Source organism: Nicotiana tabacum, chromosome 9 (genome assembly GCF_000715075.1).
Source record: "Nicotiana tabacum cultivar K326 chromosome 9, ASM71507v2, whole genome shotgun sequence".
NCBI classification, from domain to species: domain Eukaryota; kingdom Viridiplantae; phylum Streptophyta; class Magnoliopsida; order Solanales; family Solanaceae; genus Nicotiana; species Nicotiana tabacum.
In genome coordinates this window covers 127,384,264-127,398,544 of record NC_134088.1, presented here as the reverse complement: position 1 = coordinate 127,398,544, position 14,281 = coordinate 127,384,264, and the positions used below count along the sequence as shown (strand labels likewise).

Genomic DNA, 14,281 nt, shown 5'->3' with positions numbered 1-14,281 from the left:
GGGAAAGAAGAGTGGTTGTCAAAAGAAATCTGCATCTTCAAAAAGTAAAATCTACCTCTATCAATGAGAATATAGTTTTAAAAAAATAAATGCGGCGATGTGATTACTTAGTAATTTGAAAAAAAATATATATATGGGAGAATATTTTGTATGGGTTTTGAACCGAGTAAATTGTATTTGCGTGCTAATTTTATGGTGAATTCGGTCCAATTTGTCAAATCCCTTCTACCTTATTTCGATGTGCAATTTTTTTGTAAATCGCATAAATATTATATTAAAATTTATGTTTAAGTTATAAAATAAGAAGTTGGCTTCTGAATCTTTTCCAAGTTAATTGTGAGTAAGTCAATTAAAATTCCAGATTTCAATCTTGGTTCTTTTTTTTTCCGGAAAGAATTATCAAATCATATGATTTCAACATTTAGTCTTCAAAGCACAGTTGAATATAGATATCATGAATGCGAGGTGTGGGATACCTGTCAATCCCGCATTTTTCCCTCCCAACTATTCCCACCTACAATATAAAAAATTAGTAACTCACAAAAGGCCCAAGAAACTACACCTACAACTTTCATTATGAAGCCTTAAAGTTTAATTTGATCCAAATCTCTAGAATCTAAAAAGGCTCTCAATAAATCTTTGAAACTCATTGAGTACCTTGAATTTGATGATTAACTTCAATTGTTAACATAAGAGATTGAGAAAAGGCCTAACACAATTCCTAACTAGGACAAAACATTTGGTAGAGCATAGGAAGATCCCAAAAAGCAGCATCAATATTACAATCATGAATATTCTCCCAATACTCATTCACTCCATTCATAGCATATAGTGATGCTGATATTTGCCTCTCAACTTTCATGTGTTCAAATTCAGGAATCTGATCTTCAACATTTCCTATCTCATGAACAACCCCTCCTTTTGGCACCTGAAAATTACCAACTTTTTCATCCAAAAAAATCCTATCAAAATCAGTCGAAAACGTTGAAGAATGATCAAAAGTAGAGGACCCCATTTGATCAAATCCACCCATAAAAAAACTCAAATCTGGTTTATATGCATCACCAAATATCTGAGTTTCTTGATGACTTCTTGAGTCACTTGTATCAGTATTAGAACTAAAACTATTGCTAACACTAAAAGAACTTGTACAAGAAGAAATAGTAGTACTTGTTGTAGCAGTAGGTGTAGTAATAGTGGGATTTCTAGGAGTAGTTTTGGACTTGATCTTGTTGAGGCTTTTCTTATGGTTGAGGAGGTTTCTAATTTTAATAGAAAGAGCAGGATTGACAGGGGCATGGTTATGGAAATTCGTTCGAGTATTTGATCCTCGGAGAAGACAAGCAGCCTCATCATAAGCCTGTGCAGCTTCCTCAGCTGTATCAAACGTTCCGAGCCACATTCTGATCTTCTGAGTTGTGTTCTTGATCTCTGCAACCCATTTTCCTGAAGGCCGTTGTCTTACTCCAACAAATTTCTTTTGTTTTGGAACTTTTGCACTCCACTCTTTGGTGGAATCATATACTTGTTCTTGTTCCATTGAAGCTAAGGCAAAGATATATGTTTAAAGGAAAGTAAGAGGAGAGGAATGAGAGAGTTCTTTAAACAAAAGAGACAATGTTAAGGTTCTTTATATAATTCTTTGAATTTTATGGGAGCCTTGTCTTCATTTACTTGTTCTTTCTTTAGTTGACTGAAATATCAATGTTTATGTTAGGGAGAAAAGATGTGACAATATGTCATGAAGGCAATGACTTGTTTAACATGAATGATCAAACCAAACACAATTATCTAAGAATATGTATTGTTTATTTTATGTGTTTGTTAGTTTGTTATGTTTGCTGCATGTTTTGCAAGGCATGCTCTAAGTCTCACACTTATGCACGTTCTTTGTCTTTTTGGTTAAAGTGGTGGGAAATGATGCCTTAGTTTCTGGCCTTCATCTCTTCTAGATTCTTTCTTTTAAATATGTATTTTGGATGATCAAAATACCTAACATTATCAACTATATGTCTAATTAATAAAGGGTCTTTTGGAAATTCTTTTCTTTATCTCAATTTTCAAGTATTAGTGATGATGGCATTGTATTGTATTTTTAAGTATCATTAAGTGGTGGCATTGTTCATCATCCGATCCTAAAAAGGCACATTTTGTCATTTTTGCAGACCACGAATCATTATTGGTGCCCGCAAAATGCACAAAAATGATGTATTATGCTTGTCTTGACAAAGAGGGGTCTTAATTTGACAAATTATTGTACCACCAAAAGTTATGGTAGAGTGATAAATATTCATCCATCGTTAGCAAGAGGTTTCGGTTCGAATCTTGAAACTTGAGCCATTTTCGGTAGGGAGTACTTTACTTCCAAAGTAAAATTTTCTGGAGTGAATCCGAATTAATCGGACCCAAACGGCCGGTGGAAACCAAAAAAGTTATCGAAATAAAGAAGGTGAGTTCATCTCAAAGATTGGTAAAACTTAATACTAACAAAAATTATAAAATCATTTCTAGAATTAACATTTTAACAACTTCACAAGAAAGGGAGAAAGAGAAAGTTTAAAAATGACTAAGACATGCTAGCCAGTACATATAAGATTCTAGATAGGATGTTATTAAAATACAAATGAAGTTCAAAAACTATAAAAAGAAACAAAAGTCAAATGTGGTCTAGTCTTGACAAAAATAGCATAATATTTGGTGGATTAGGACACCTTGTACTTGGTCAACCATAAAACTAATCACGAAGCTGGCCTGCCCTTTTGGTTTTACTCTTTCATCATTTTCTTAACTATTTGTTGTACTTCTTCCCTCCTAAAATCTGCCATTTGGATACATCCCATACTCATAATTAAAATTAAGAAAGCAAGATATCATCCAACAAATATAAAGTTAGTTTCATGTAGACTATAGTAGGTACAAGAGAATCTTATGGTTGCACACTGCATTTTATAAACTTTAACATAGGGGAGCTTTTTTTGTTAGTTGGAATAGTACTGAATTGGTGATCTGTTTTAGCTGAAAGATGCCCTGAAATGGAGAAATGTCTCATCCATATTTCATGGATATGTAAGATTGATTAGTTTGATGCATAAGTCTTGCTAGATAGCTGGTGCACTAAAAGGCTTGATACATGCTTAAACATAAATCTAAAACCGGAATAATAAGGTAACAGCGTTTCCAGGAGCAAATACAAATATCTACTTATACGTCATAATTCTAAAACAAGATGACATAAGCTTCTATGAATCCTTAATATATTAGGTGCCGACTCTCTTAAATAATAAAACTCTGAAATTAACAAAATGTTATACGCTAGTTTGAAAATAGGGTATAACAACAACCATCCAAACAAGCTGCAAGAGTATTGCCTTTGACATGAAAAAGTTACTATTGTCGCATCACAGAAAGATAAAAAGAATGATAATATGATGAGCTCCAAGTTACATGCTAAGTAGAGTACTCAAACTGAGAATTGAAAAGATAAGTGGGGAGTATTTATCGAACAAAGCATCAAAACTACCAACGAACATAACCCAATTATTGCTTCAATGATGTTTGTAGGAGTAGTGCTTTTAAGAAGTATATAATACATGTGGATGTTGCAGAATATCTTCAATCCTTTGTGCTAACAACTGATACACTCTTGACTCTTTTAGCTGAAGAAATGACACAATGTTACAACTTACATAGTAGTATGCGTGCTGGAGTTGGGGAGTGCGAAGATTGTTAAATATAACAGACCCAACATCTGAACCATCCCCCTGGAGTGATCACACAAGATAAGCTAGGATATTACATTGGAGAATTATCGATCATCAAAATGTTTGCTCCAACAAAAACTACAGTAATAGTAGTTTCATTGAATAGGTAAAAAGTTAGCATCTTCTTCAGGTGACATAATGGATTTCAATTCCATCTCCTCCCGAGGCAAAATATATGACCATGCTGATTCCATGGTGACTACTGGTAGTGTTTGCTGAAGATGCCTCAATGCATCAATCATACGATTTGCAGTTTCTTCTGTAGCAAGTTCCTTTTCAGAACACAAAACCTACAGATTGTTTCCATAAACATAAAATTTAGTTTGATAAAGGCCACATTCCACGATACAGTGAGACAATCATATTGGCAAATTAATTTAAAGGACAAGGGAAGTAAATAAGTGGATGCTATTTAAAGTTAGATCCTTGAACAGTATTGCTACATAGTTGTTTTTTTCTACTCTACTCTTGATAATATTTTACCTTGTTTTTTTATCAGATATTTGCAGCTACAGAGAGCTGATAGTCAAATTGATACTTAAAAAACATAACACAAACAAGAAATACAGAATGCAATTTATAGAATTTCATGAGGTTTTAATGCTTTTCTTACAAGAATAAATAAAAGAAACACAGTTGCAAAATCTTCATATCTATCACAAATGAACAACTCAGTCGAGGCTTTGATTTCACACTGACCTCTGCAAAAACTGAAATAACTTTTGGAAGGTATTCATAATTGGGACCTAAAAGTTCTCTGTCGGACCTGCAAGTGAGAAAATTCAGTAAACAGTAAAAGACTAAAAGGCGTTGATATATGAGATCACATATTAGAGTTTGCACTTCATGTTAATGTTTAGTTTGTTAGTTCAAAACCTAGATAAATCTCATTAACAACCACCAACAATCAGATTCATCTGTATTTAAAGGTTTCATCGCCTAATGAAATTTTGTTATACCAAAAATATCAAAACTGTTGCAGATGCACTGTCATTAACTTGTAAACTAGTTACTACAGTATTAATATATTGCTTCAATAATTTCGTCTGACAGATGTTTTTATAGTTTTCCCTAAATCTAAAATTACAGAATTCATTTAAGACAGATACGTTCTTTTGTTAAGAACTAATACAATTTACAATCTCTTCTACAGAAAAGATTTCTAATAACATGTTGCCATTTGTGAATTTTGATATTCTCTTTTGTGGTTCACAACAACATAACGAAAAACAATTTCCAAAAGCAATATAATTGCATTAATTACTAAGAACTGAGTTTCATTGTTACCCCTGTAAACAGCCGTAATGACCAATGCTAAGATAGCAAAACCAATCCAGAGTAAATGAGCATAAAGACTAGAGCAAACCAATCCAGTACCTTTCGACCATTGAACACAACAGTTCATGAACATGTTTGGCGTCATCCAAGTCAGCTTTTATAGGCAGGCAATTCAACCAAGCTGGAATAATCTGCCAAATGCCTTGGAATAAGAATTAGGGGAAATTACAAGCATAGTAGACTACTCTTGTAAATCTCTATATGCAGGCATAAAACAAGCATCACACGACTATATCCATGGTCGTTAGCAATTGTTTCTCGGGATGATTCAATTGACTTACTGACTTCTAGATTTTATTAGACTAATATTGAAAAGACAATTATCTGATCCAAACGTTATGACATTACTTAAACTTTTTGATGCATGCAATGAAGTACCCAAAATTTATAACTGAAATTTTGGAATGCTAACTCAAACATATATGAGCTGAAGGTATATGAATGCATCAACAGATAAAAAAAACATACCTGGGCTGAGTCGATACTTTCACCATGAAACTGGCATATCTTACCAAGTGCAGAAACAGCATTATCATATGCACATACATTCTCAGGTTTAAGAGCATTTTTATGCATTATCACTACATTGATGCTCGACAAAGCTTCTGCAGGTTCAGGTCATAAGACTAAGTGAATACAAAAGAAAATCATATGACTTCTTTTCCCCTCATCCATGATGAAAACGGTCTCAATATCACATTCAACAATGTCATACCTTCAACAATGTGTTTGAAAGAAGTACGATCATATTCCGCCCAAACTCCAAGTCCATAAAGAGCAGCCTGAACATGACATCAGAGCAAGCACAAGTAGCGAATGCAACTTCACTTAAAGCTATTACAACCAGTAAGATGTACAAACCTGTCTAACATCTGGGTCTTCATCATTGCTTGCGTCCAAAACTAAAGGAAGACATACATCATAGTACCTAATTTTGACAGGAAGTAACAATCAGATTTTGGAACCCATATTTGAAAAATACCCATACAAATAGACCTACTTTAGAGCTGCTTCAGGGCACTCCTCCATAAGAGCATCAAAGATACAAATAGATGTACATCTTTCACTAGGTGTTTTCTCCTTGGCCTTCACACAAGCAAGAAATATTGGATGTGGAAAACAATAAGATTTAAAATGGAAAAAACAGCTAGAGGTTAAGATGACATTGGTTATAACTTACCCACATAGGTAGTAAATATGATGACAACTCGTCAAGGAAAGGCAAGAAAGAAGACTTGAAAGATTTGATGAATGTGCACAATATTTCACCAACCTATTAAGAACGTTAGTATGATTCAAAAATACTGGTAGATTCGAAGTGAAAAACTTATAGAAAGACAACATTGTGTTCTTATAATGCCTGAACTCCATTCTTATATAGAACATACATTGCCGAAAGCTACGCTTTCTTGCTTTATTTCGGCCTCCCTCAACAATTCAGCTTCCTCAGCATCAAAGTCTTCTGTTTTCGCTCTCTCCGTGAGTTCTTGTTTTCTATCTGAACTTTTTGTAATGGCATGCTTTATTTCATCCACGATGCTACGAACCTGACTTTCACTGAGAAGTGGTCCACAAATCTGAAAGAAGATACAAAAAGACCACAATAGCAGAAATATTCCTTTGCGTTCTAGCTTGCCTTCTGCCACTGTTACTCTTAATTTGACACTACTATGAAAATATTAAAAATAATATCCATTAGTTGGCTTATGGAGCCAATCTATCACAAAGTCAATACGCCGAGAGGAGTTTTGTATTTACGCTATCTGTCAATGTTTAAACATTTTATTATGGTTTAACCATGTATTTGTAGGTATGAAATCTACATGTGTTCCCACACATAGTAAGAATCAAATAAAGAGGTCCTCCTTTACTTGATCCCCTGAACATATTAGCGTGCAAGTCATTGCTCATTTTCCCCATGTCTTCCTCTGCATAAGAGCTGTACTATAAGCTTTCTTTTGCTTCTAGAGAATATAACTGGTAAGAGTTTGGCGAGTGTCTCGTTTAGATCTCTAGAGAAGGATAAGAAATCGGGTCATATATCTAGAGTGACTGCAAAAATTTTGAGGATCTTTTTTACACAAATATACATAGTTCAAATTAATCGCAATTAATTCTTTGTTTAGTCTAAATCCGCCACTAGAAGAATCCCAACGTGTCAGCCTCTTTAATAACTTGATAATAACCTGAAGGTATTTTGTGTATCATAAAATCTATACGTAGCTCAAGACGAGGGGTCGTCTTTGGCAACTGAATAGGGTCAGGGAGGTATCTCCTTGATTAATAGTTGAACATGTTTGATGAACTTAGGGACATGTATATACAAAACCTCGAGGTACAAGCACTAAAATAAGTTATTTACTGTGTGAGATGTAAAGGCCAACAGTTTGATCATGTTGGAATATAACCAACCTGCAGGCAGTCGTTCAATTTATCTAGCATGATTGCACATGTTTCTGTCACGTACTCCTGTGTACATGAGAAAACATATCAAGTGTAAATTTTGCAGTATCCAACTAGACCCAACTTAATCATTTAACCCACCAAAAAAACAAGGAACAAAAAGAACATAAGTACTGATGTTAAGGACAACCGTGTGTATAGCGTGTAGCAAAGACAGTATTATATGGTCTGACAAGTTCTTCGTGGATGACTCACTTTCACCTTTAGCAATCCCTTTCTTAACAGCCAGTTTAGCAGAACGCAACAAGATGGGCATGGCTTAAACAGCATAAATTATAAAATTGCATCAGCAACGAGAAAGATTAAATGAAAACAAAAAAAAAAAAATATGAAATCATGAGAATTCTCACTTTTTGCAGCAGATGCCCTGATCTCGCGGGTATAGAAGTCAAGAAGCGGAACAAAGATTGAAACAGCCTGTTTTATGCATTAACCCATTGATATCACTTGTTTAATTTGACTTCATTCAACAGCACATGAAAAGAAAAGAAAAAGCACAGGTTTTCATGCCAACCTGGGAAATCCATGGGTAGAAATCTTCCTTCAATATATCAGCATAGTAGCATAGCAAATTACAGGCTTTAGTTTTCACCTCTAGGACATCTCTTTTCTTGACTTTCTCTATACTGCAAAATGTGAAGTGTAAGTGAGATCCTAGGTACCCCTAACAACCACCTCTCGCAGAAGTCTTAGTACTTGTTAAATCTAAAGTAAGAACTAGCTAGAAATCAATCATATTCGAAAGAAGTCTTTATTTAATTAACTACCCATCTCAAAAAACAAATACGGTTGTTGAGTAAGGCAAAAACAGGTACTCCTATAGATGTGGCGACTACACATCTTTAGATTAATTTGACTACAGGATTTGGCAACCAATTCAGACTATGAGTCAGTAAATGTGCGCAGAACACAATGAGAAGAGCCTTGACGACGGACTTTTAGGTTTAAATAGTGCAACATAGATTTACAGCAACTCAATAGAAAAAATTACACAGAAAATGTACACCTTATGTCGCGGTTCCACTTACCATGATCAGATTCATCTATCAAAAGTATGTTCACCTTGTGCCATGGTTCCGCTTGTCACAATCTATCGATAGGCGTTAAATTTTAAACAAAGCATCTTGCTTATCAATAAACAACAACCACTACGCCTTGATCCCAAACTGTTTGGAATTGTAATATGAATCCTTAATCTTGATTCCACTCTATTTAAGCATGTTTCATTTCAATACTAAATAATTTATCTTTAGGACAACCTAAGGATTCTCAATTAGATTAACTATTATGACATTTATCTTATACTGTCATAGAGATCTCTAACCAAACTAGACTTCTGTCAAACACTGCACCTATTGTAAGTGTCACAACAATAACTAAAACTATAATCCAACTAGTTTAGGCCGCCTATATGGATACTTCTTTCATTGTAGTTTGATCTTCGTTAAACCAATACTTATTCCAACAGATTGTAAGTCTTCTGGGACAACTTCTGCCTATGTGTATGACGTCTACCTTATTCTGTTTAATATCCTCAATCATAGTAGTGTCACACCTATGAACCAGTTCATAGAAGGTTTACATTAGGACAAGTGAAATTATCTCAGGCTACTTCTCTTATTTTATCCTCTATATACTACTTCTTGTTTCAAGTTATCCTCTATATATACTACTTGCACCTTCTCTCTTATGTGGTTATTTCTAAACTTGTCCAGTCTTGTTAATTTGATGGTACATCCGACTTAACATTGCGTTTCTAAGACATTCATCTTGTGGCTATGCGTGGTCATAGAGAACTAACACTTATTCGTATAACATTGATGGTCTCACAGATATTCTATGGTACTTGCCTTTTACTGCAACAGTGTCTTCCTATCATGTAACACTCTTATTCTACAACAACAACAACAACAACAACAACGAACCAGTAACATCCCACAAAGTGGGGTCTGGGGAGGGTAGTGTGTACGCAGACCTTACCCCTACCCCGATGGGGCAGAGAGGCTGTTTCCGATAGACCCTCGGCTCCAGAAGACGGAAAATGTAACACTCTTATTCTATTTTTAATATATATATTAAAAATCTATCATGACATTCTCGAGAAAGACTAAGCCTTGATATCTGAACTGTCTACATCTGGCACATCAATTCCTTTTAGTCTCACCTCAACTTTCTTCTTCTTATGTAGGATAAACTTGCAATGCATATACCTAATTGTTACTTGTAAAACCCTCTCTCCAGAGTGTTTTCTCATAGTTCAAGCTTTTGGTTGCCTCTCTTAATAGTTTTGTCAATTATCATTGCATCATCAGCACATATTATACACCAAGATATTTCATCTTTTATATACTGGTTTGCTTGTCCGATTTCTATTGGTTAGAATTTGGTTCTGATATTATTTGAATGAATCTAATCCAGCTTAAAACCTCAAGCAACAGGTGGAGAAGCCCAAGATTTTTGTAAGACCTTTGGATGCGCTTTCACAGGCAATGTAGAGAGAAAGTCAAACCTGGATGATAAAATCTTAGTACCTTTTATTATCTAATTTAAGTTGAGCACATTGAATACAAAAGGGCATGACTACATTCATATACGGAAGAAACTCCTGCTCCAGGCACTTGCAAATGTTACTACATGCCTGCAATGTAATAAAGAAAATAAAGACATGCCAATCTAGACAGAAATATTAATCTTAAAATCAAGTGATAAACATACGCTTAGCATGTAATAAGTAACAGGATCAACCGCCTTCATTTGTAATATTCCTAGTAATGACATAAGCTCTTCCATAACCTTCAATGACAACAACAAAAAGGAAACACATAAAAAGTGAGCTCCATGTTGAGAAATGGCCATGGGAAAATAAGACAAGAATGAGAATGCCAAGACAAGCAGAAAGGAGGGAAGCCAAAATGGAATTGGTAAGAGGAAAGATATCCCTGTCATTATTTTGTTGCTCATTATTATTGAAAGTAGTAGTAACTCAAACAAGAGTAATCTACACTACGGTTTGACTATGGTACAGTCATCTGACAAAGCATAACAAACGGAAAAAGAAAGAAGCCATCCCAATCAATGGGATCAATATAGTGTTAAGCATCCCATGAGTATGGAACTGAAAAAGAATGTAGTGGATCCACTGGGCATAATTGATAGAAGACCTGTTTTTCATCATCTCTAAATTTCTCTTTTCCACCAGCAAGCCCAACAGAGCTTATGCACTTTATTGCTCTGGCACGAAGAATGAGATTAGATTTAAGATCTGTGTTTCTCAGGACAGTTTTCAAGTGCGGCATAACAGTGTCATAGTACGTTCGGAAGTGCCCCTGTTGACGTAGAATATATTAGCCTTCATGATTCATAATATAAGTGGAAATAAAACTGAGTCACGAAAAAATGAACCAGTTAATACCTCAACAGATTCAGCTATAGAAGCCAATGCCCTTAATGCTTCTTGTTGGACTAGTTGCTTGCCATTCTACATTTCAAGCAACAAAAAGGCGAAAAACCATCATTAGTCTCTTGCACTTGTCAGCAGTGACATACTTTTGTAATTTGTCGGCCTCTATATTTCCACACCTGCATTAGTACAAGCAGTTTGTTAACAAAATCATCTAGGTAAGGTATCAAAGTTTCTGGCTTGTCAGGCACACCGAAGTCCACGAGAGCTGTCATTGCACATGCCTATGAAAATTGCCGAAAGAAGAAAGGACCAGATTAGTTGGCATCAACAACTGAATGGAGGTGTAGCACATCTACAAAAAGTTTAGGCTTATGATTGTTCTGGAAACTTTATTTAAGGGTATACTTTAGACACCTCCCCAGACATTTAGCAATTATTACTTCCTCTATAATCCAATAAATTACAATCACTTAACGTTCTTGTAAGTCAGCAAGAGAGCTATTAATGCAACCAAAATAAAGTTGTAACATAAAATTTTCCAGAAACACACACGTTGAATCTAATAAATTAGATAAAATTATAATACTAATTTTGAAAGGTTCTAGAAGGGATGTTACACGATACATCCTTCATTTGCCTCATGCTGCAGAAAAGCACAAGTGACTGTGTGACTAAGCAAATGAAAACATATATAGCCAAGAGACTTCTCAGAGTATCCCAAAGATTATGTCAAGATATCACATGAAGAGCCAACTCCCACAGTACAGGATATATCACATAGGACAAACCTGCACTCGTGAATGAAAATCATCCAGAGCTGCTGACAATGCAAGCAATACTTGGGTATGGAATTGTTCTTGCAAATGTGGAGAGAACTCAGCCAACAACTGGCCAATTGCATAGCAAGCGGCATATCTGACTCGAGGATGAGGATCTTGGAAACAATTTAGGACCATATCGACCACTTGCTCCAGATTCTTAATCATCACCTGTAATAGCAAAGAAGCCATGATTCCAAGGTAATCACCTAAGAGAAGACAGAGTAGTATACAGCATTCTGGTATAGTAATGTGCGCATGGGGGCAAACTATCTTATAAATTTAAGCAGTTTGCCAGCAAAAAGTCCCTCTTAAATGCTATGAGTTAAAATAATAGTATGTGTTATAATAAAACCAAAAATACAGCCATAATAATTGTATACACAACTAAATAGACAACACTGTTGTACCTTTAAGCAACCTTTGGCAATATGAGCAAGTGCAATGAGAGCTGCATGTCGTTTCTCCCACTCTGGGGCAGCCAAGTAAGCAGATATCTGCTCTATAGCAATATGAGCAACAGCGTTACCTCCTAATGCAGCAGAAAACCGATTTAAACACTTCATACCAACGTGGTAGTTAATTGTTGCCCCTGTCTCATCATACACAGTCTCGGCAGTATGCCAAGCTGGGTCATCCTTAGTATCTAGTGTTAACTTTAATAACATAGCAAAGCATCTGTTAATGAACAACGGCAGCCTCTTCATCATTCCTGGGGCCCTCTTTCTCGTCTCAACCAAAGTTATCAAAAATTCAATTGCTAAGTACCTTGTCCCTTGTTCCAATTTCTCCTCCTCAGCTATCTCCAATATTGAACCCACAACAACAACTAGTTGCAGCCTGAAAAAACCAGGGTCATACTTGGCCAATTCTAAAAGGGATTCAAGCGTTTTCCGGGCTGCCTCACCGTTGCTCGATGCGTCAGCCAACGTCAGCGTCCTCATCATACCTGGTAATAGATCCTGAAAACGCTGTTTTTCATTTGAATTCGGTATGAACTGAATGAGGCTAGTCACAGCACTCAGGGCATCCATCCTCAATTCAACATTAAAAGTATCATCATTTAGTAAACTTAGGAATAACGAGTGCATATTTGTCACCCAGCGGAATATTGGTTCGTTCCCGACAACTGCAAGGTTAAAAAAGAAACCAGGCCAGTTGTTATCAGGGAGAAGTGAAGCAGCCAACTTTGAAACGGTGTCGCAAAGCTTTAATATAACAGATTGTGATTCTTCAATCTTCATATGACTAAGAAGAACATGCTTAATGCTTGATTGAGTCCCCTCACTTAGATTGCCCCAAGTGGACCAGTCAATGTCATCATCCTGATCACTAAGAAACTCGCAGAGGAGTACAGCGCACCTTAGAGGGGAATCAAGGTTATCGGAATAGCAGAGAAAGTCAATAAGATTATTAGCAAGAGACTCAGGATCCTTGTGCTTCATCAGGTTGAACATTGACTTAGCCTCCAGATGTTTTTCCTCTGAGTTCCACATTTCATCGGAAATTAAAGTTTCAAATGCCTCTTCTGAGTCGGTCACGAGAATTGCCTCCATTTCGGCCCTCTGGAACTCAGTCGATTCCGTATCCATGAGAGAGAGAGAGAGAGAGACTGAGAGAGTTGGGAGAGACGACTATGGAGTTGGGAGAGACGATGTTGTGTTTATTAATTAACTCTAGAGATTTCATTCAGTATGTGTCATGAATGAAATTTATATATGACAGAAAACTTAATATTGTTTTTAAATACTCATATTTCAACAAGCATCAAATTCCTATTTTATTTTAAAGGATTTTTGGCCTAAAATTCATAAGTGACTCTAGAGGTGTCAATTTGATCCAAAACTCATTTGACCCGTGCAAGATTGAGCTGGTTCATTTGTTGAATTCAGACCATCTTGACTTAAACCATTTTAGCATATTTAAAATTGGATTATTTTTTAGCTCAAATTGATTCATGAGTAACTTAAATAAAATATCTTTAAAATAACTTTTTTTTGTTTGATACCTTATATATCACCATAACAAAAAAAAATCGTATTCGATAATTAAACAATTTATAAGAAAACAATACATATTAACTAAAGCTTGGTAAGAGTTGGTCAAGTTGGGCTATGACCCAAATTTTAGTCAAATTTGTCTTATTCTATCTCGGCCCAAGTTACTTTTGCGCGACTCATAGACACACTTATTTATTGACTCAACCCATTTTGACACGTCCAAAATTAACCCAACTCGCCCATTTTACACCCGATGTGACTCCATAGTCATACAAAAGTGAAGAAATGGCGTGGGATAACCACTTTTTAACATGGTATTTAGTTTTTATCCAGTATTTTTAATACTGAGCACAAATAGCCACTACTCTATTAAAATTAATACGAAAAGACGTTGTTACCCTTTCTTCATGAGTGTTGTGTAAATATTAAGAACATAGTGTCCTTAACATTTTACACTACACACATAAAGTTAAGGACGCCGTGTCCTTAACATTTACA

General features: G+C 35.5%; 2 protein-coding genes across 2 annotated transcripts; both read right to left on the bottom strand.

Moving 5' to 3' along the window:
* Positions 1–412: 412 nt before the first annotated feature.
* Positions 413–1,638, bottom strand: LOC107782002 (ethylene-responsive transcription factor ERN1-like). Its single transcript, XM_016602834.2, has one exon. It carries the CDS (start codon positions 1,538–1,540, stop codon positions 722–724), a length of 819 nt encoding a protein of 272 aa, XP_016458320.1. The 5' UTR covers positions 1,541–1,638; the 3' UTR covers positions 413–721.
* A 1,878-nt stretch (positions 1,639–3,516) lies between these two features.
* Positions 3,517–13,474, bottom strand: LOC107782000 (uncharacterized). The gene is made up of 20 exons (XM_016602831.2): positions 12,194–13,474; positions 11,754–11,954; positions 11,142–11,246; positions 10,975–11,040; positions 10,724–10,888; positions 10,278–10,355; positions 10,094–10,200; positions 8,077–8,188; positions 7,913–7,979; positions 7,693–7,820; positions 7,512–7,568; positions 6,488–6,676; positions 6,280–6,372; positions 6,100–6,185; positions 5,961–6,027; positions 5,815–5,881; positions 5,568–5,704; positions 5,139–5,230; positions 4,461–4,527; positions 3,517–4,051 (listed from the first exon to the last, which is right to left on the bottom strand). The coding sequence occupies exons 1-20, from the start codon at positions 13,373–13,375 to the stop codon at positions 3,857–3,859; spliced, it is 3,261 nt and encodes a 1,086-aa protein (XP_016458317.2). The 5' UTR covers positions 13,376–13,474; the 3' UTR covers positions 3,517–3,856.
* Positions 13,475–14,281: the final 807 nt, after the last annotated feature.

Coding starts and splice junctions, on each gene's coding strand:
- LOC107782002 (XM_016602834.2), bottom strand. CDS start 1,540: ATGGAACAAGAACAAGTATATGATTCCACCAAAGAGTGGAGTGCAAAA.
- LOC107782000 (XM_016602831.2), bottom strand. CDS start 13,375: ATGGATACGGAATCGACTGAGTTCCAGAGGGCCGAAATGGAGGCAATT. Junction 10,201..10,277: donor TTACTTATTACATGCTAAGC/GTATGTTTATCA, acceptor ATTACATTGCAG/GCATGTAGTAACATTTGCAA. Junction 6,186..6,279: donor CATATTTACTACCTATGTGG/GTAAGTTATAAC, acceptor GCTTGTGTGAAG/GCCAAGGAGAAAACACCTAG.